Raw genomic sequence first — 21,435 nt, forward strand, 5'->3', positions numbered from 1 at the left:
GCAATGAGCAACTTCAGTCTGCCATTTTATACACCAACACAATTAGAGAAGAGGCTTGAACAGTTTTTGCAATCACTTTTAAAACATACTCAGGGATGCAAACAGAGGTATGGTCAAAAAGGAGTGAGATTATCGAAGCCCACGCCCCCACAGGAAATATCATATAATTACATTTTGCCACCACCTCTGCAGGGGCGGAGTCAGAGGGGTGGCTCCGGGTGGCACAGGCCACCCTTGAGATTCGATTGGCCACCCCCAAATCTTAGTCTACAATTGGCCATTAACATGGTCTAAGGCAGGACCTTTCTTGATGCACTTGCAGCAGTTTGAAGTATCAGACGTCAGAAATGTAAGTGGCAAACACGCTTGCCTTTATTGGCCTACAGGCTACTGCTTGTGCTAACACGCAAAGATATCTATTTACCTATTGCATCTGCCAGTGCCTATTTATCTAATCACACACTTAAGTCGCCGACATTTGATAGGTCATTAAGTGTTAACTGTAGGCTAGGCCTATACTTTTGTAAAAGTGTTTAATGGTAATAATGTCCTAATGTAATGTTAAGAAAACTTTTCATTTATGGTTCATCAACCTTAGGCCTACTCACTAAACACTCGTTGCATCTAGGCTACAGGTAGCGATATTCTGATGACATGTATGACCATTCAACCAGTCAAGCATTTGTTGTAAAATATTGAAATTATTGGAAGTTTACATAGCTTAGGCTAAACTGTATGCTTATTTCGTCCCCAATACCGGTTTTATTCGTCCCGATCAGGAGGGATAAATGAAACATTGTGCACGTTCCACTTTTGCTTATAATAATTAAATAATTCCTGAACGCAGGGCTGGACTGGCCATCTGGCATACTTTTTCCTTTTTTTTTTATTGGCCGAGCCAGTATTTATAAAGTTCATTTTCCATAGTAGCGCGTGACAACAAAATCATATGCCTGCGTTCTGTTCCCAGAGCTTTCTCTGTCTATGATCTGCAGCGTTTCTCAAATTATGAGCCTCCTCGACAAGTAGATTGCTGGTCTACGGAGCCATGGATTTAAATTACGCCCCACTTCTGTCTGTTAATTTGCGGCACAATTGAATGATATTATAGAACCGCGGACCGAAAGGTTTCCCCGATCAGGAAATACTCCTTAATTTGCAACTTTTTGTAGGCCTAACAGAGGTAGCCTAAATATCGTGCCTATGGCGATGTCCGCTTAAAAGAAGAAAAAAAAAAAAAAACATTTATTTCACTTGTCTCTCTGGATTGAACGCAGAATGTGGGCTGTTGCGCAAATAGATGAATGAGGGAGGGAGATTCCGTTAACAAAAACCTAAAGTTTTGCTAACATTTTCTCCATTATTGTCGTAAAATATGTCTCCATGCAGGGCAGGGCTGGTTCTAACCTAGGCTAGGCTACTATATTTGGGTGGGCTGGTAGAAATTTTGGGTGGGCAACATAGCAAAGCTGTCAAATTGGATCAAAACTAACATAAACATAAAACAATAAGTACTACCTAGCTTGAGTTACTGCAGCCAACAGCCAGGGATAGGCATGTCTGATGTATTTAAAATACAAATTTGTATTTTATTTAGTTGGAAAAAAATGGCATCGTATTTTGTATCAAAATACTTTATAGGTTTGTAGTTTAAAAATACTGACAAATACTTTTGGTAAAACCAATAACCTACTTTTGGTGATGTGATTATAAAAGTGAAAAACAGTGAATGCAGCACTGGTGCTGACTTGTAATTTGCCCACAGTTGTTGTGATCAGAATATTGAGATTCAGGCAGATAAGTAACATGTAGGTTGCTCACACACTCATCCCAACCTCAAGTTTCTTGAGAACTTTAGTCATCCAATTCGAACACATGGAACCGGTTATGTGGTTGCCCTGCAACAAGTTGCCCCATGTGCAACGTTAACAATGTTTGCTCACATACACAATACACTCCTTCATACCAACTTCAAGTTTCTTGAGAACTTTACTGATCATTAAATCATCCAATCGGAAGACATGGAACCGGTTATGTGGTTGCCCTGCAACAAGTTACCCCACGTGAAAATGTAATTAATAATTTGCCCACACTTGTTGTGATCATAATATTGAGATTTAGGAAGATGAAATTGCTCACATACACAATACACTCCTTCATACCACCCTCAAGTTTCTTGAGAACTTTAAAGAAAATAAACAAATAGACAAAAAAGCAGGTTAAATTATTTTAACAGCTACAAAAATAGATGCATAGATATAGGTTTTTGTGGGGGGAAAATGTATTGGATGAGTATATTTGTATATCTTCATTTAATAGAATAGAATAAAATTGATTATATTTTAATGTCCCCATGATGGAATTTGTTTTAGCACAGCATAGCCCGGGGACAGACAACTTAGATAATTAACTTTAATATGTTTGTATTATTTTATTCAAATACAAAAGACATTTTATGTGAGAGTAAGGTATTTGTGTTTTTTTTTTTTCTTTCAATTTATGAGTATGGTGTTTGTGTCTGGTTTCCCTAATGTATTTATGCTAATTTCACATCTTGAGCCTGTTTCTGTTTATCTGGTTGTTTTGCCTCATGCCACCCTTGAATTAATCAGTGCCTCACCAGTGCCACCCTTGTTAAAAATGTTTAGAATCGCCACTGCACCTCTGCCATCCAGGGCTCACCCTATTCACACAAAAATGTTCTTTATATGAAAATACACTGTCCCAGTTCCTTCCCTTATTCTGTCTGCTGGGGCCTGACTTTGGCTGGTAGCTGGCTTGTCTTGACAGAGGAGCTGGGCCACACTGGGTAGATATGATGGTAGCCACTCTCTCCGTGTGTATAGCACTCTGGCAGTGATTCAACAGAGCATGCACTCCCTTGTTAGCATAATTAATCTCTTTCATGCAGAAAGTACATTTGGCATGTCCCTTTTTTTCAATTTTTTTTTTAAAAAAGTCTGACATTTTGAATTTGTGTTTGGCTGTCTTGACCTCAATCTCCGTTTCAACCTGTAACCAAGACCAGTTCCAATTTGTTTTACAACCCTCATCCACTTTCTTAACTGTTAGCGCCTCACTCTCATCAAATTCTCTCATTCTGTAAATGAAAAGTTGCATATATTAGCCATAGTGTTACCCTAGACCTGACAGTATCATAACAGAGTGCAAAATAGTTCACTTCACTTTGCCCCCTTTCTCAATGCGCCCCAAAATAACGTTATTCTGCACGAAAATGTAGTTAAAATGTAACAACAGTAGTGCGGTCTGTCTGTTAGGATAAGCCATCAGTTTCTCGCCCTTATGTGGTAGGTGTCATTGAAAATAAGTCAGTTCGTCACTTGTCACTTCGGGTTGCATTTACGAAAATGCCTAGACCAGCGGCTCATTAGGCTACTAGACGTCAACAAGCTGCTAGCCTAAACAAGTACGTTACCATTAGGCTACACGTTGGAAAGGGGGTAGAGTTGGATATAACGTTAGGCTGCTACTAAAATATTACAGGACAAAATACTGCTAGTCTGTCCGGAACTGAACTAAACTGACTGACGCAACAAACAAGGTTAAAAAAAAAATCCAACTGTATTTTTGCTAGTCATGTAAAATGTAGCGCTAGTGTGCTACTTAAGCAATATAGCACGAGTGAGAGTGGGGTTGGTCATGGATATTCCCACGGGTGTTGTTCGGCCGTAGCCACGATCACGAGTGCTATTGCTTTTATACAACAATTCTACAACAAACTAAATAATCTGAAAACTACGGAGCCCCGGATATGTCATGGGGAAAAAAATAATAAGTTGTGGCCACGTAAGTCGAGCGCCAGCTCTCTTGGTTAATCAGCGCCGGGGGATTAACGAGCGCCAGTGTAATTACTCAGACTAATAATCAGCTGATAGCGCCACAGTGAGCCCAAATCAACACTCACACCCACACCCCGCTGCCACTCGCTGACGGCGGCTCAGCCACAATAAATACACCTCTTTTTAGCCAGCTAGAGTCCATCAGCCAGTGTGTGTGTGTGTGTGTGTGTGTGTGTGTGTGTGTGTGTGTCACGGTGCCCCAATTACCAATGTAAACATCAGTATAGTTGTGTAATTTCTGCAAAACAGGCAGAGGGGTTCAACATCTCTTTATTACTCCTTTTGTTCCGTGTAAGGTGTGGGGGGGCGGCAAGGAGTGGTTCGGCTGTTTATTGCTGATGGCAAGGTACAAGGCTGTGCATTGAAAGGATGCAGAGTCATGCAGTCGTGAGGTTTATAGGCTGGTCTGTGTTTCGTGTTACGGTCCAGATTACTGTTCAGCGCATGATGCTGAGCTGACAACAGGGGGTGAGGCTGTGTGTGTGTGTGTGTGTGTGTGTGGGGGGGGGGGGAGATCAGAGCAAAACATCAGTGGTGCAGCCCAGCAGGAGGCTGTTCTTTTGTCTCATATGCCACAATACTGAAGTAATCCACCCCCATATACAGCAGACATACACACCTGAGCTCAGACACCATTTCTTTGTAATCTCAAGAAAGTACAAAATAGTACAAAAAGTCCTCCTCAAGAGAGACCTCTAATGAATGCAGGTTTTTCGAGACAAGCTTAAGCCGTCATAAAGAATTCTAGGCGATGACCAAAGAGATCCAGAAGCTTTAGAGGTCAGTTAAGAGGCGCTGAGAAGAAACCCAGGCCGAGTGTTTCATCACCGGCGCAAAAAACATAACACCGGCCTCCTAACGCCTAGTGTGAGAGCTCACGAGTCGTCCGGTGGAAAGGGTCAGTCTGGACAGACATAGAAGCAGAAAAAGGAGATGAAGCCTGGTTGTTTTACTGCAGCACTCTACAGAAGTTCTCACAGCAGTTCACACATAGCTTACACACACGCGACCATATTTATAAAGGTGCAATGCCGCACTCGTCATGGAAGCCTGGTAAATATTTAACTATTTATAATCCCAAAACACTCATTACATGAAACCGGTCCGTGTGTCGTAAAGTCTGGTGTTGACAGCTAAGCTTTTAATGAATAAATTACATGTTTACTTGTGCTTAACGGCTACATGGGCAGACACTCAGAAGCAAGTGTGTGTGTGTGTGTGTGTGTCTCTAGGCTCTCACCATGTCCAAAGAGACCCCTGACAGATAAAAAGCTCTGATGCTTGTGCCGCTTTAAAAATCATATCACACAACTTACACGAGTGATGTTCTGCACTCTAGGCATGGTGTTTGGTGAATGTGCGCTTGAGTGTACGTGCGTGTATGTGTGTGTGTGTCTCCCCAGTGTTGAGCTGTTAGAAGGGGTGTGCGCCAAACCCAAGTGTACTCTGTGTGTGTGTGTGTGTTGTGCTGGGTGGAGACTGGTGTCTGGAGAGTATTCAATTCTCTGTATACTTTTCTTCTCCAAAGCCGCCATTTTCTCTTCTCTGACGCAAGGATAACGCAAGGGTGAGTCTTTATCTGTGTGTTGTATGCATGTGTGTATTATCCAAAAGTGGACACCCAAAAATGAAACACTGACCTTGAAAAAGCTTCGTCCAGTCCATCCTCCAGCTCCTGCAAACAAAAACAGCAGATAATTACAGACATCAAAGCTGAGGTGTTTACTAGTGTGTGTGTGTGTGTGTGTGTGTGTGTGTGTGTGTGGGGGGTGGAGCACCGCAGCTGGATTCAGACCTGTTGCACCCTCTTAGGTAGGCGCAAGATGAAAATTCCTCACTCGTTTCCAAGGTGACAACAGGCTCAGGCTAAGCGAGAAACTGCAGTGCAGTGCGTCTTCAACATGGAGCCCACCAGGGGAACCAGACTAATCTACTCGCTACTCATCGCGGACGTGAGCTTGTTTCAAATTCATCTGCTGTGACTTAACATTCTTATGCACTACCGGGCATCACTAATCGACTCCTGTCCATTGAAACTGACCTCTGTTGTTCCTGCCGTCTAGTCCTCTCTCCGTACATGCCATTCACACTAAACACACACCAACTAAATATACGCACCCTCGTTCTCAAACACACTCACATACTCATACATACACAGATTACAATGTTATCTCATTAGCCCTCACAAAAGGCAAACACGCCTGCTGTTATGCGAGTCATTGTGTACGGGGCTCTTTGGCCCCCTGACATTTCTGGCGCTGGCGTGTAAATGTCAGACGTGCGTCTGATTGCGTTCCCATGCCACACTGGGCTCTCACCTCTCCATTATGGACTGTTAATAACCGCCAACCAGCCAGTCAGACCGGCCAGTTTCTTCCCCTCAGTCTGCACTGTTTATCCTGTCTGACCCACACAACAACACTGGAGTCCCCCCAATATACCACAGTACCACACAGCCAACACAAACAGCACACACCACATCCACACAGAGAGACACACATGGACACACAGGGATGGGCAGAAATACATTCAAATGTATTTTTAAATAAAATATCAAATACCATAATTTTAAGTGCATCAAGGTAAACTACAAAATACAGTAGCCACGCCATGTATCAAAATAAAACATAAATTCTCTTTAAAGAGAGCATGAACTCACTTTGCAAACCTCCCATATCTGTCTATTTAATCTATTGCTTCATCAGTACACTGACTCTGTTGATTACGTGAACAGTGTTTGAGAGCAACAGTTTTTCTCTGCTTACGGGACATGCCATAAACCTACAAACACTCAACAAATCAACTACGCTGGCCTGCCTGTTACATCTCATAGCCTAAATACTGTATCAGAGATGCACTCAAACACTCACAACTGAACTTCTCAAGTGGTACAAAGTGGAGACAAGTTCCTGACACTGTCAGTGCATGCCCAGATTTAATCGCACTATGTAACGCTGTTGATCAGGAAGGATCATGACCCTTTTAGTTGGTTTTCTTACTTAACTAACTGGGTACTGTAAACTAAATGGGGTTGACGGCAGGGAGGATGAATTTAAGCAATAAGCCCCGAGAGGCCGTAGGTTACACTGATTCTACAATAGCTAAAGGGCAGCCGTGGCCTACTGGTTAGCACTTCGGACCTGCTCTAGCGGAGTGCCTAAAACCCCCTTAGCTGTTGTAGAATCAGTGTAACCTACGGAATCGAGTGGCTTGTTGCTTTTCTAAAACTGTTACTATAAATACCTGGCAAAGTTTCATAAAGTAAAGACACAGCAACTAATATAACGAGTTATTCCTAGATAATCATTCTTCCAGCAAGAAATTATTTCCTCTATCTGAATGGTTGCCAAGCAATGTCGAGAGGCAGCTACTTTAACTTTTGTATCAAGTTACAAAATACAAAGCCATTTTCTACAACCCAATAAAATACAAATTACAAAATACTATTTTGTATTTGAAATATGTATTTTAATATGCATCATAAATACTGCCCATCCCTGCACACACACAAACACACAGAGAAGAGCACACAGAGAGTCGCTATAAGGCAACACCCAGTGGTATGTGTTCCTAGTAAAAACAGACACATGGACTTCATGCAAATTCCATACCAAGCTGACGCTCATCTCTGATCAGTTCTACACTGTATACATCATAATGCTACACAGCCAGTTTTATGGGTTTAACAAACTGCCTGCCTGAGTATACACATAACGAGTACAAGGCTTGTCTGTGAATTCCGTGTTCAGTTCAGTTTCAGGTGATGGGGAAGTGGAGCGAGAAGACTCGTTATGGCTCCTGTCACTGCTCGTTTCAGGTCGTGATCCCGATTACGCCAGCGGCAGCAGAAACGCTGGCAGCTCCGCTGTGCCTTCTGCGGTGCAGGGCCGGTGCTATCTGCACATGCAGGCTCACGTCCTCCAAGACAACACTCAACACGAGCCCTTGCCATATGCTATTTCTGCTGAAGTGTGGCCTTCACCACTAGTGACGCAATCCTGATGAATGCCCGATATAAACGGAGAACTACACAGACCCTTGATGCAATCGGCCCACTCGACTAGCGGACTACAGCCCAGTTTTAACGATCATGCATGGTGCATAAGCACCCCCACACAAACTACTGAGGTGGCCTTCAGTGAGAAGGGGTGAGGGGATGAGGATTTGAATGTAAAGCTAATCAGATTTCATGCCTTGTGTTAAACCCTCCAAGGCATTTCACTCCACGCAGTGTGTGCAGCCTGCCATGGCCACGCAGGTTTAAGGCCCACCACTGATGCGTATCTGGCAATGAATGCAAATTTAGTGCCTGTTCTGACAGACCTTTGGCTCACACACCCACGTTTCAACAAAAAGTGTGAGTGTGTGTATGTGAGCATGCAATTACTCCCACACTCACCAGATTCCATGGTGCCTACTTATACTGCGAGGTCATTCTCTGTGTCATGCAGGGGTGTGTGTGTGAGTGAGAGAGAGAGAGAGTTTGTGTGTAAAGTGGTGTGTGTGTGTTTATATATAAAGTGGTGTATGCATGCTGCAGCGTCCTGGCTTACCCATACTGTGTTGTTGTTCTCCGAGGTGTGCGCGTTGCGCATGTGCGCTCCCTCAGGCCCCGAGTGCACCATGGCCGCAATGGCACCGTCCCCCAGGTCCAGCAGGGTCCCCGTGGCCACCTCTACACACAGGCACACACAAACACATCAGAGACGGAGAGTTCACCTCTACGCACAGGCACACACAAACACAATAGTGCTGGGCGGTATGAACAAAAATGTATATCACGGTATTTTTTTAAATTCTTACGGTTTCACGGTATATGACGGTATTTTTTCCCCCCATGCATAATCAGATGTTCACAGCATTTTCTACAGGTTGAGAGAGGAATTGCTGCAGTACATTGACTAAGGATGGTCTATTTTACTGTCATGATGTAGAATAACTCCACACTAGTGGTAATGCAGTTTTGCATGGCCCCAGAAAATGATGCTGTTTACAAAGAGCCACTCATGATTCTAATGCATCAGAATGCAAAGACAATTGCAGTCAAAATACAGAACTTTTACTGTGCAAATTTCACAAACATCTTGTATAAAACCAATACAAAAAGTAGTGCAACTTGCAATAATTATACTTTTTTGAAAATTATACAATTTAAAATAAAACCTCTAAACCAAACCGCTAATATGCTTACTCTGACAAATAGGCCTATTAGAAACATGCCTTATTGTTATTGTGTGGTTTGCATGACGTTAGTGGTAGGCTAACGTTAACTTCAATGTGGATGTGGATGTCTTGTTAGCCTGCCATGAGCTTCGGTTCGGTTCGCTAGGCAAAACTAACAAAAAAGTTCGTTTTGGTGCACCGATGACAGTCAGGCTCATTTCTAACTAGCCAGCTAGTATTGCTCAGTTCATGTCTATAACATGCTTCACTTGCTACCTGGATAATTTCAGCGAATATTCTTAAGGTGAGATGAATGATAAGATCATTAAACTTCACTGTGTTCGGTGGGTTGCTAACTAACGACATCACCTACTAGCCAGCTAGTTACAACTGTTGAAAAATCTCAATAGAATTTTCGTGACGGTAAATCCCTTTCAATCCAGTATCCCTTAACGTTTTTCCTTAACTAAAGAAACAATTTAAGGTATTCTGTGCAACACCCTTAAAGGGAAACTTGGCAGGATTTCCCCCTCTGCTGGAGAAATTGTGCATTATGCTATTTCAAACTGTGGAAAAAGGTAATGATAAAGCACATGGATTTGTTTACAAGCTAGCAAAACGGTTAGCATAAGTTCGGTAGACAATGTGGATGTTACAAGGTAAGAAACACGATTTAAAACAAGTTTCTTGTTTCTCACTTCTCTTTCCAGGACGGTAGTCTCAATGTTGCAAGGTTGGTTTTCCGCCTGGGGACGCTAGGGGCAGCGGGAAAAGTCACCATTTTCACCGGAACAGGTCATTTAACCATCCAAATGATTTCTAAACGGGTTTATTACGTTGAAATAGTTGCCAAGTTCCCCTTTAAATAAACCCCTTACCTAAGGAGAAAGTAAGCCTTAAGGGTCATATTTCAGGGTGAAAACGTTGGTGTTTTGTGTTTACCCTCACTACGCCTAGCAGTCGCACCATGCGTGCGTGTGAAAAAAAGTCCCGTCGGAAACACTGTCGCGCGTGCAGCGTTCCAAACGTTGTGTAATCAAATACACCGGTATGGCGGTATATTCAAAATTCATATCATAACGAAAATATACACCGGTATACGGTGTGAACCGGTATACCGCCCAGCACTAAAACACAACATCAGAGACGGAAAGTTCACCTCTACGCACAGGCACACACAAACACAACATCAGAGACGGACAGTTCACCTCTACGCACAGGCACACACAAACACAACATCAGAGACGGAGAGTTCACCTCTACGCACAGGCACACACAAACACAACATCAGAGACGGACAGAGAGTCCAGGGGCCCCACTGGAACCGTAACACCCACTGTGTGTGAGCTCCGAGGAGTGAGATTGATTGGGGTTTGAAAAGCTTTCCTGTGTGAGTAACCAGGCCACTGAGGACCAATACGTTCATCTACTCCACTCCGCTAGGATCGCGCATATAAAGACTGAACTGCACGGCATCGTTGATTAAACATCCATTTGTTATCACTGCCTTCACGGATAACACATATTTAACACACACGTGTGCACTCACAAGACACACAAGCATGTTTGCGCGTGCACACACACACACATCAGCGCACACAGTCTTAATGAGAACAATCAACTATGTGCACTTCTCTAATGTGTGTCGTCCTGCTGGCCATCTGTTGTCTGTCATTCATTAATGAGGCAAGAGCACACAGCATCAGTCTTCCTCTTTTTTGGTGCCCAACACAAACCCTGTTCTCACGCTCCACCAGCGTTCCACTGTACTACTGCACCCTCCGCAGCACAGTACAGAGGGTCTGAGAAACCACAATTAGCCAAGTTACAAAAACATCCAGAATAGCATTTGCAGCTTTCATAAACATAACAGCCCCTCATAAAGAAAGCTCTTTGCTTTGTTTCGAAAGGGTGTCTTGAAGAGTTAGTCTGATTTGCAGATGTCAGGGCCTTTACAGCCGGTGCCCTCAGCAACTCTCCCCTGCTATCCGAGGCTTCTCTCACTCCCTGTCATTCTCTCTTTCCCTTTCTCCCACTCTCCCCCTCCTCTTCTCTGTTGCTCAGTACATCTGAGTGACATTTACAGCAGCTCCTCTTTCACCAGCAGAGCAATTATCAGCAGGTGATTAGTCATCCAATCTGCTGCTCCAGAGGAATGCAGGCAGGCCTGGCCCACTGACATGGTTGCTTGGGGATTTGTGTGTGTGTGTGTGTGTGTGTGTGTGTGTGTGTGTGTGTGTGTGTGTGTGTGTGTGTGTGTTCCTAAGCAATATGCACAGCCTGGTGGGATCATATTCCAGACATTCTCTTTCTGACAGGAAGTTCTGGCACACACAAACTCCTCATTCCTTAGAAGAATGTGTGCCTTCGAGACTAACACACACACACACACACACACACACACACACACACACAAGTCCCTGAGGACCTCCAGTATTGTGTGTCACGTATCCAGCTGAGTAGCCAGAGGCCTCCCAGCGAGAAACGAACGCAGTCAACTAGAACACCAGAGGAGAGGAGAGGAGAAGAGAGGAGGGGGGGAGAGGAGAGGAGGGGAGGGAGGGGTTGAGAAGAGAGGAGGGGAGGTGGGGGGAGGAGAAAAGAGAGGGGAAAGATTAAGATGGAGAGGAGAGAGTGGCAAGAGAAAAAGAAGAGTAGAATGAAATGGTCGAAGAGGGAATGAGGGAATATATAGAAGGAGAAAACAAAGCAAAAGCAAAATGATAAAAATACACAGAGAGGATACAGACTAGGGATGCACGATATATCGGCGGCCGATATATTATTGGCCGATAAGTGAAAAAATGAAAATATTATTAATCGGTCCGATAACAGAATTCTGGCCGATAATTTGCGCCGATATATAAAGTCCTAATTTAGGCCTACGTAAGGTCCGTCTGGCTACACTGAGCTACTTGAGCTTGGTTGGCTATACTTTTTCTTCAACATAATGTCAGCGGTGTGAAAGTATTTCACCACTCTAACAAAATCTGTGGATATGCGTTCATTTGGGAATGAATGATCCGCCATTTAACCTTACCAGAGCGGAGCTCAGCCCCATCTAGAGCCATCTTGTGCTGGTGTGTTTGCACTTTACCGCGCTGATCGGGGAAACAAATAAGTAAAATCGTTAGTGGGACGAGTACATAAGTAGGCCTAGTTCTAAGTTGTGTTTTAGTATTATATTTGCATTACGTTAGCTTGGGTTTTGTATTACTACCTAGAAATATGCTAACCATTCGTGCTTCAGTTCCAGACAGGTCATCATAATAAGTTATTAAAACCTTCGGGGCTAATCCCTTTCATTTCTGCTGCAGCAGGTTGTGTGCAACAGAGTAGACTGACATAAGATACAGTCTGAGGAGTTGCAGCTTTATTCAGTTGAAACTAAACATAAGTTTCCCTCACAAACTCTGATTTGGTCACTGTACTGTAGCTTATTCCCAGCTGAGCCGTTTATGAGCGTTTAGTCCTAAATTAAAACGATTCATACTCTCTAGCCACTCACTCGCAATTCACTGAGGTCAGGTTCACTTAAAGGAGCCACACATACTGTAGGGCTAGGCTACTGTTATGTTGTTGACTGCAGCACTATTGAGGACTATTATGAGTTCTGTCCATCATTTGGTGGTAGGTAAAATTACTGCAATATAATTATGCTTATTAAATGCTTTCCCCTAATCACTTTTCACAATTTTTTTTCAAGAGTAATATTATCGTATCGGTATCAGCCACAACAAACCAATAAATATCGGTTATCGTTATCGCCCCTAAAATTCCATATCGGTGCATCTCTAATACAGACACTCAGCGCAGGCCACTGGGGTCCCCGGAGGAACGAACGAACGAATGAACGAACACACACACACACACACACACACACACACAGAGATCATGTCATTGCTTCTCTCCAAAGCTGGGATATGCATGTTTTTCTGTAACGAGTACAGGATTACCAGGTGCAGTGTCACCAAACAGAATGCCCAAAACGCCGGAAAAAACACTCAAATGAAGTTATAAACATGAGGGGGAAAAAGAGATAAGTACACAGGAAATCAGTTAAAATGTTATTCCAACAGAGGGGAGGGGGGGTAATCGGCTTGCAGATGGACCAGCACGCGTACACGTACACACACACACACACACACACACACACGTCCAACAGTGCCCAAATCCCTGTAAACACTGGGTCATGCAAGACTTACAGGAATCCTCTCTGCCATAAACATACAGGAGAAGGGTAGATAAAGGGTCTGCTAAACACAGGCTTTAGCAACAGCCTTTAGCAACAGTCATACCATCCCATCAGACACACCCTCATCATGACTCAAGAGTCACAAGTGTCACATGGCAATAGACAGACCTCTTTCAAAGAGTTCTCACGATGTTCTAAAACCACATCAGAGTTCAGGTTCCCCAGTTGGAGGTTTGGAATTGACTCAGCAAACACAGGGAGACGTGAGACTTGTGCACGTGGGAAACCCCAGCCCATCCCCACATCCCCATCTTCTCCCTGATGAGGTCAGGAACCTCTAGCCTGCGTTCTGGATGCTTAGTGTGGCCGACAGACTTCAAAGCGCATACATGTGTGCATGAACAGCCTCTACCCCACCCATCAACCCACATCTAGTTTAACAGTCAGTAGGCCAGAGAGAAGATTCCCAGTGGAGTCACACACACACACACTCAGTGGGGTGATACAAATCCGACAGGACCAGAGATGAGGAGGGGTATCTGAGGGACAGCTGGGGGGGGGGGGGGGGGGGGGTGACACTCACCTCCTCTGCTGACGCTGCTCAGGCTGGCGGAGCTCTCCGACTGGGAGCTGCCGGCTCCTTCTCCATCCGAGCCCGACTTCACCCTCTTCTCTTTGTCTGTGGAGGAACGGATACAGAGGGAAGGAGAGAGAGAGAGAGAGAGAGAGAGACAGAGACAGAGAGAGCAATGAGTCATGGGGAGAAGGCAATGGCAAGAGACAAAGAAGGAAGGCAGCTGTAAGTCAGACACACACACACACACACACTCACAGGGAGTGCCAGGTCTTATAGTATCCTTAATTATGGCTCTGATAGCAAAATCTAATGCTTCCATTACAGAGGCGAGACATTAAAGCTGATCCATGCTCGTCTGTTCCCCCCAAGGACACGAGCAGCCCGGCACATGCTGAAGCATCACTAACCCAACACTCCCTGCTCCCCTTCTCTCCCTCTCTCCATCAGACACACACACACACACACACACACACACACACACACACATCCATCATACTCCCCCAACACATCACATTCCCTCCTACTTGTTGCACATATCAGCAGACCAACTCAGTCACTTAGTTTACACACACAAATATGCATGTGCTCTGATCATCATCAGAGAGATGAGATTCAAGATCAAGCCACAGCTCTGTAGCAAAACAGCTCCTGTCAACTAGTCTGTAGCTCCACACCCATTCACTAGGGATCATACAGATTTATTCATTATTACTAGAGAAGCATCAAAGAGACTCGCAACAACCTAGTTTGTACCCACAAACATGGTAGTGATAAAGAATTTGGGCCGTTTAGAGTGGCCTTGTTTTAGGAGCGTGATTACAGTGTTAAAGTTTTATGCTGTCAGCTACCAGTGCGGTGTGGGGCCGTTGAGCGGATGTGAACACTTCTCTTGACAGAGAAAGAGACAGAGCGAGTGAGCGAGAGTGAGCAATTGTGTGTGAGAGGGAGAGAGAGAGAGTGTGTGAGTGAGTGATGGTGTGCAAGTGGAGGTCTGTGCAGTGGTCAAACACACAGAAGCCTCCAACCTCGCTGGCTACTGGGAGGAAACAGGAAATACTCCCTCTCCTCATTCTCTCTGACAAGGAGAGAGAGCAAGCAACCGAGAGGAAGAGAGCTGAGAGAAGACACGAACAGGAGAGACAGCGAACCGAGGAGAGCCAGAGAGAGTCTGGAAAACAAAGTACTAAGCTGCTTTTAGACAAGACCTCCGCAGTATATGCGGATCTTTGTCAAACGGAGGTCCGACCCTTCGGGTGATTTAGATATGATGTTCACACCTAATGTCTGCAGGTTAGCGACACAGATGCACATTAACATCTCCGCGTGGTTTGAAAAGGGTTGAGCGTGGTTGAACACGCACATGAACAGACTCTCCGCATGTTCTTCGCTTCGTTCAGGCACGAGCTGGTTTACATAATGTCCGTCGGAAATCCTAGGAGGGGAGTAGTGTAAGAGCCGGCTAAGTTCGGAATTCCAAATAGCCGGTTATGTTGTTCAGAATACGGCCCAACCGCTTGACATCCGCAGAACATGCAGACTTACACCTAGGTCTGAAAGCAGCTATAAAGACTGAACCAGCGAGCTGAACAGCAGCGCGGAGCGGAGTGCTGGTGCGGAACAAAGAGATGAGAGGAGAGCAGCGGCCTTCATCTGTGCGCAGTCCAATCAGAGAGCTGGACATGCATCTTATTAGCGGGAGCTTCAAAGGGAGCGTTCGCCCCACAGGCTGCACACCTCTGCTGCTGCCGGATGAAAGGCTGCTTTTATATCGGACAGAGAGGGTGGAGGTGTGTGTGTGTGTGTGTGTGTGTAGGAGCGTGGGCAGGAGGAGCGAGAGAAGAAGGAGTAAACAGTGTCTCCTGATCTCCCTCACACCAAGCAGATCAATCGGTGTGGCAACCCTGTAGTTGGACAGCAGGCTGTGCACACATGCGCGCACACACACAAACACTCCCTCTGAGTACAGTTTTCCTATCTCTCTTTCGCACCGTCTCATCTTAAATTCTCACCCTCCGATTTCTCTTTCAACCGCACTTCTTTCATCTGTCCAGTAGTTTCCATCTTCGGGGGAAAGAGAAGTGCAGCTTAAAAGCTTTGCTGTCCATTGTGCTGTGCAGACTCCACTGACATACACACGATAAGGCTGGGGTGGACCCATCAGGTATTTCTGCCTGGCCTTCTTTTAGAGCTCAAATAAGGCTGCCATTTCCCCTCTCCCTGTTCTGCTGTTTGTCCTACTCTATCCGTGTCTATTTCTGTACATAGAGCATCCAAGCAGCTCAGTGTGTGTGTGTGCATGTATAAGGATGAGATGAGACTTAAATCATGCGTTTGAGTAGGTGTATTACTTCTGTGTACTGCAAATGATGTCTTTTCTACTGATGTGGCCTCTTGCCTTTCGCTCACATGTGATCATGGCACAATGAAGTGGGACGTGTGAGAATGCAGAACTGGAAGCAAGTGAGGCAACGTGCACACAGCAGCCCACCTTACTCAGACCCAACGACTAAAGAGTAGATAACCTAGATGTTGCCAAACCCCAAAAGACAGAGATAGAGAGATAAAAAGAGAGAGAGAGAGAGAGAGGGAGCAAGAGAGGGAGAGAAAGAAAGAGAGCAAGAGAGAGAGAGAAAGAAAGAGAGCAAGAGAGCGAGACAGCGAGAGAGAGGGAGCGAGAGAGAGAAAGAGAGGGAGAGAAAGAAAGAGAGCAAGAGAGAGAGAGAGAAAGAGAGGTGAGAGAAAGAAAGAGAGCAAGAGAGCGAGACAGCGAGAGAGAGAGTAGTACTGTGTGCAAACAGGATACTGTTGGACCACAGCAGCACACTGCCCCACATGAAAACCTTCACAATTCACTGCTCACCCGACCAGCCTTGCCTCACACTCCCAGCAGGGATGTCAGTCACAGGCCTGTCCAAACAATGCCCATCTGTCATCAATAACACAGCTGAGCCAACGCCCGTTTCCATGTGTGTGTGTGTGTGTGTGTATATATATATATGTGTGATGATTTGCTCATGCCCACACACAAACACAGACGGAAAATTATATTCAACTCGCTCACATGTGTCAGTCAGAGAAGAGTTGTCAAAAAAACAATACTAAACAGAAAAAAAAAAATATAGGAGACCAGGAGAGAGAGAAAGGGTGAGAATGAGTAAGAGTAACAATAGGAATGAGAGAGAGAGAGAAAAGAGAGAGAAAGACTGAAAGAGAGAGCGCTTGTTAGCCAGCGTGAACAGGAAGCCAACACAAACAGGAGGTTCAACAGAGAATACAAAATATATGAGGTGTCAGTCATGACTGCTGTCGTCGGGGGCAACCGGGCGTACCTTCTTTGGCAGACTGCCAGAACTCAAACGCCACTTTGAAGGCCTGAGCCACCGTGAGCGTTACTGCCTGCGCCTGAGAGAGAGAGAGAGAGAGAGAGAGAGAGAGAGAGAGAGAGAGAGAGAGAGAGAGAGAGAGAGAGAGAGAAGAATGTTTGTAATGTCACACTGCAGGAGAGCTCCTGAATGACAGTTAAGCGGGAAATATGAGGAAGGAACTGGGAGTGTCAGAGTATGCACACAGAGATAACTCTGCACATGTGTGTGTGTAGGCATGCATGAAAGTCCTGGGAGCTGAGGGGAGTTGTGCAAGCAACAGTTAAAAGCTGTTCAGAGGGTGTGTGTGCGGTTTGTGTGTGTGTGTGTGTGTGTGTGTGTGTCAGAAGTTAGAGGAAGTGTAGCCTGGAAGGACTGGGCAGAATTAGCTCTGGAGGAAGGAAGAGCAAAGGGAGTGGCACTCTCCTTAAGTTGTGTGTTTGTGTGTGTGTGAGACAGAGAGAGAGAGATGTATGTGTGTGAGGCGTGTGTGTGTGTGTGTGTGTGAGAGAGAGAGAGAGGTGTCAGGACAGACAGAGGCACGTTTAAGTGTGTGTGTGTGAAGTTGCAGTAGACAGTACACACCACTTTCCTCTTGGTGCATAGGTATGCGTGACACTCGAGGGCCTGGTTGCTCTGACTCTGGGCGATGTAGGCGAACACCTTATCGTGCATCTTGTCTGCTGTGCAGTAGGATATCCTGTGGGATGAGAAGATGATACATAGTGCTTTAGAGGAAAAGTGTGTGTTCATGCAGAAGGTAAGCCCTTAAGCCTAGGACAGCTCTGCCGGGACTCAGAATACAGTATTCTCAGATTAGGTGGTGGCATCACATAGGGCCTCCACTGGTAAACCCCTAATCTCACGCTCAATCTCATTTCCTACTCCAAAGTCTTTTAATTCCACACCCTATGAAAAAAAAAAAAAACACATAGCACACTCCAACACACACAGACATCGAGAAAGACACACACACATACACGGGTCTCATAGCATCAGATGGCCAGGCCAGCGGAGAGTCTAGGGATTAAAAATAAGGGAGCGTGCAGCGGGGCTTTGTCCCCTCGGCACCCCTGGCGCCTGGTTTCCATGGCAGCCTTCGATTTTCACCCTCACACAGCTGCGACACGTGAGCAGCGTTCCGTCCTGCATGTCCGACATGTGATGTCATCACAGACTGTCAGTCCCTCTGCACCACCAGGGCGCGCGCCTGTGTGTGTGTGTGTGTGTGTGTGTGTGTGTGTCCATAGGGTGGCCACTTAACTAATGAGTGATGCTCAGACTAAAGGGTCCAACAGCAGGACCACTAGAGAGAGAGAAAGAGAGAGTGGGGAGGTTCCCAGCAGCAGTAGGTGCAGTACAGATGCTGTGCACTTGTAGTAGGAACGTGACCAATGGGTAGATTGGATACAGGAAGAACGGAGGGGGTGGGGGTGTAGAACGTGACAAACGTGTCACCGGGCCATCACAACACAGCCACTCCTGTAATTGATCCGTCCATCAAGAGTGTGAGCTGAGGAGGGTGAGGAGGAGAGGGTGTGTGTGTGTGTGTGTGTGTGTGTAAAGCAGAGGAGGAGCGAAGTGTGTGTGTGTCTGTCTATCATCAGGTGTGGGACGGTGACCTCAATCCCCTGGAAAAATAGATGCATGAGAGACACAGAGCACTCAGTGCACTCTGTGTGTGTGTGTGTGTGTGTGTGTGTGTGTGTGTGGTGAGGCCACAAAAGGAAGGCTGTTTTATTGACTCTTCAAAGGGAGATTTAGCGAGACTCCTTTCCCAGTCCTCCCTCGTGTGTTCTATTCCTCCTCTCCTCCTCACGCCACCTGAGACTGACACACTCAGTAAATCTACCTGCACCGTGCTGGGGGGAGAGTACTGCTTGGACACTGGTGTGTGTGTGTGTGTGTGTGTGTGTGTGTCCATCCATCCTGATTGTGTGTCTGCACATGCTCACTTTATTACCATGGGAAAATTAAGATAAAGCACTAGGAAGAAACTGTACCACATGGCTGACAAAGATGCATACATGTACACGTGTGTGCGCATGTGTGTGTGTGTGTGTGTGTGTGTGTGTGTGTGAGTGCCCATATCAAGGCAGCTGAGCGTGCACAAAAAAACAGTGGCAAACGGATATTTCTGGCATCTCCAGGTCTACAAATACACAGTATTCCCATGCACTGAAACAGACAACTGAGAGAATGACAAAATGACATCACAGGGCTGACAGAGACAAACTGGAACACAGACAGTCCCACCCAAAGAGAGCAGTGTGTGTGTGTGTGTGTGTGGGGGGGGTCTCACCTGTATATGGAGACATTCTCTATGAGCTGGTTTGAGGCACTGTCGTACAGGATGATTCCTCGTGGGGAGACTACTAACGTCACTTTCTGCAGCTTCTTTCCACTCGCTTTTGCCTGAGGGGAGAAAGTGAGGGAGGGAGAGAGGGAGAGAGGGAGAGAGAGGGAGAGAGGGAGAGAGAGAGAGAGAGAGAGAGGAGGTGCAGAGAAAGAGAGGGAGGGGAGAGGGGAGCAGAGAGGAGAGAGACAGAAACTGAATAAACTGGTATGTTTTTGGGAACTGCCAAGTGAACCACTAGAGAGAACTCTGGACTGGCAACAGTAACTTTTAGAGAAGCAAACAAAGGGGTGAAAAAATAAAACTCTGATTTCATCCACAAACAGGCAGATACACTGTGGTTCCTAATCTCATATTCTACCCTCAAGGTCAACACTAACACAGATCTTTCACACACATAAAAACATACTATGTGTGAGGGGCCGTGTTTGTCTGCTTGTTACCCTGTCGGGAGGCAGCAAGTTTGTTCTCGTGGCCTTGTTCACGCAGCCCAGTCAGCCCCGGGCTGCTCAGACAGGACCACACCCTGCCTGCCGACCAGAGGGGGATAATTATTACTGTCTAAACTAGTACCGTCTCCAACACAAACGTATGCTCACGGAGTTAGAGTGAGTGTGTATCTGCGTGTGTGTGTGTGTGTGAGTAAGTGAGGGATGTTTATTACGGTCATGCTGATTCAAGGGCAGGCACTTCCCTCTTTTTAAACAAGCGCACTATGTCTTTAACAAAGGAGGTGGGCCCTGGGCAGGAGGTCAGTCTAGTGGTATTCCAAACAAAAAACAACTCCAAACTGGGCAGACTTTCCACTGGCCAGCGTAGAAAAACGCAGAGAATGAGGCCCACTGCAAGCCCCCCTGCCCCCTGTCCATCAGGAGGGGGACCGGACCAGTAGCTCAAGGGAGGGCTTCTTTAAGCGAGCTGGCAGGCATGTGATGGGGAGTGAGACAGAGTGGCTCCAGCGCTAAGACTGCAAGGACGGAGAGCCTAAAGCTGCACGGGAGGAGCAGTGTAACTGGGGAAAAGGGGATTCTGAAGGTTCCCTGGAAAGGTTAAGGTTCTACACAGAACCATTTCCACACAAAGAGCCCTTTGTTGATGAAGTGCACATCTGAAGGGTGCTTCACAGTTGAAATTGATAGAGGCGAGTTTTAAAATAGCCTGCAGAGGAGCTCTAAAAAAGCCGTTCGAGGGCTAAAAGTAACCATTAAGGTTTCATCTGGGAAGACGAGCCAGAGTCATAAAGCACTGTGGAATGTCTCCTTTTTGTATACTACACGCTTTCTAGTGTCTAGGAGCCACAGATGAACATCCAAAGCACTGTACACAAATGGGAGATTTGTTTCAGAGAGGAGGTGAGACAGGATGAAGGACAGTTTTACAACATGGTGCCCAATCACCTTACATGGGCATCCACAAAATATCTGAGCACTCACAGAACATACTCAACTTGATGTTCATCTAGTTGTTGAATGAATGTACATCTACAAAAGGCAAACACTTAATGTTACAATATTATAAACATCCACAAATCTGCAGGCAGACCCTCTTTACAGGGGGTTGCCTCACAGGCCAGTGAGATGTTCCATCAGAACTTTGTGTTGATAGAACATATTTTGGGGACACTTGAAATTTTGGAACCAAGAGCAACAATGACAACGTTTGCCACAGACCCAGAGAATAACTGGAGCATCACACATCTACAGTACGCAGTTCTCTGTTGGAATCTGCAAAGCTAGTTTCAGCTCCAGCTTTCACAACGTTTTGAATTGGTTTGTAACACATCAATCATTCACACGTAAGTAGACAATACCCCCCCTATGGATGCCCTTAGACTTGCACTGTAGTACAGGTTTGGCTCTGATAGAGCACACAAGGTCACCATTAATCTGCCCGGTGACCTCGCGACACAAACAGGGCAGTGT

The 21,435-nt window shown here is 45.6% G+C and overlaps 1 protein-coding gene across 3 annotated transcripts in view; it reads right to left on the bottom strand.

Moving 5' to 3' along the window:
• The window catches only part of ldlrap1b (low density lipoprotein receptor adaptor protein 1b), a 63,124-nt gene that overhangs the window by 3,826 nt on the left and 37,863 nt on the right, over positions 1-21,435 (bottom strand). For all 3 annotated transcript variants that reach the window (XM_042072083.1, XM_042072081.1, XM_042072080.1), the window contains exons 3-8: positions 19,460-19,572; positions 17,743-17,857; positions 17,125-17,197; positions 13,802-13,897; positions 8,414-8,535; positions 5,501-5,535 (exon numbers count right to left, since the gene is read on the bottom strand). In XM_042072083.1, coding sequence (XP_041928017.1) covers positions 5,501-5,535; positions 8,414-8,535; positions 13,802-13,897; positions 17,125-17,197; positions 17,743-17,857; positions 19,460-19,572 — 554 coding nt within the window. The remainder of the gene's footprint in view (positions 1-5,500; positions 5,536-8,413; positions 8,536-13,801; positions 13,898-17,124; positions 17,198-17,742; positions 17,858-19,459; positions 19,573-21,435) is intronic.

The sequence above is a fragment of the Alosa sapidissima genome, chromosome 19, assembly GCF_018492685.1.
Source record: "Alosa sapidissima isolate fAloSap1 chromosome 19, fAloSap1.pri, whole genome shotgun sequence".
NCBI classification, from domain to species: Eukaryota; Metazoa; Chordata; class Actinopteri; order Clupeiformes; family Clupeidae; genus Alosa; species Alosa sapidissima.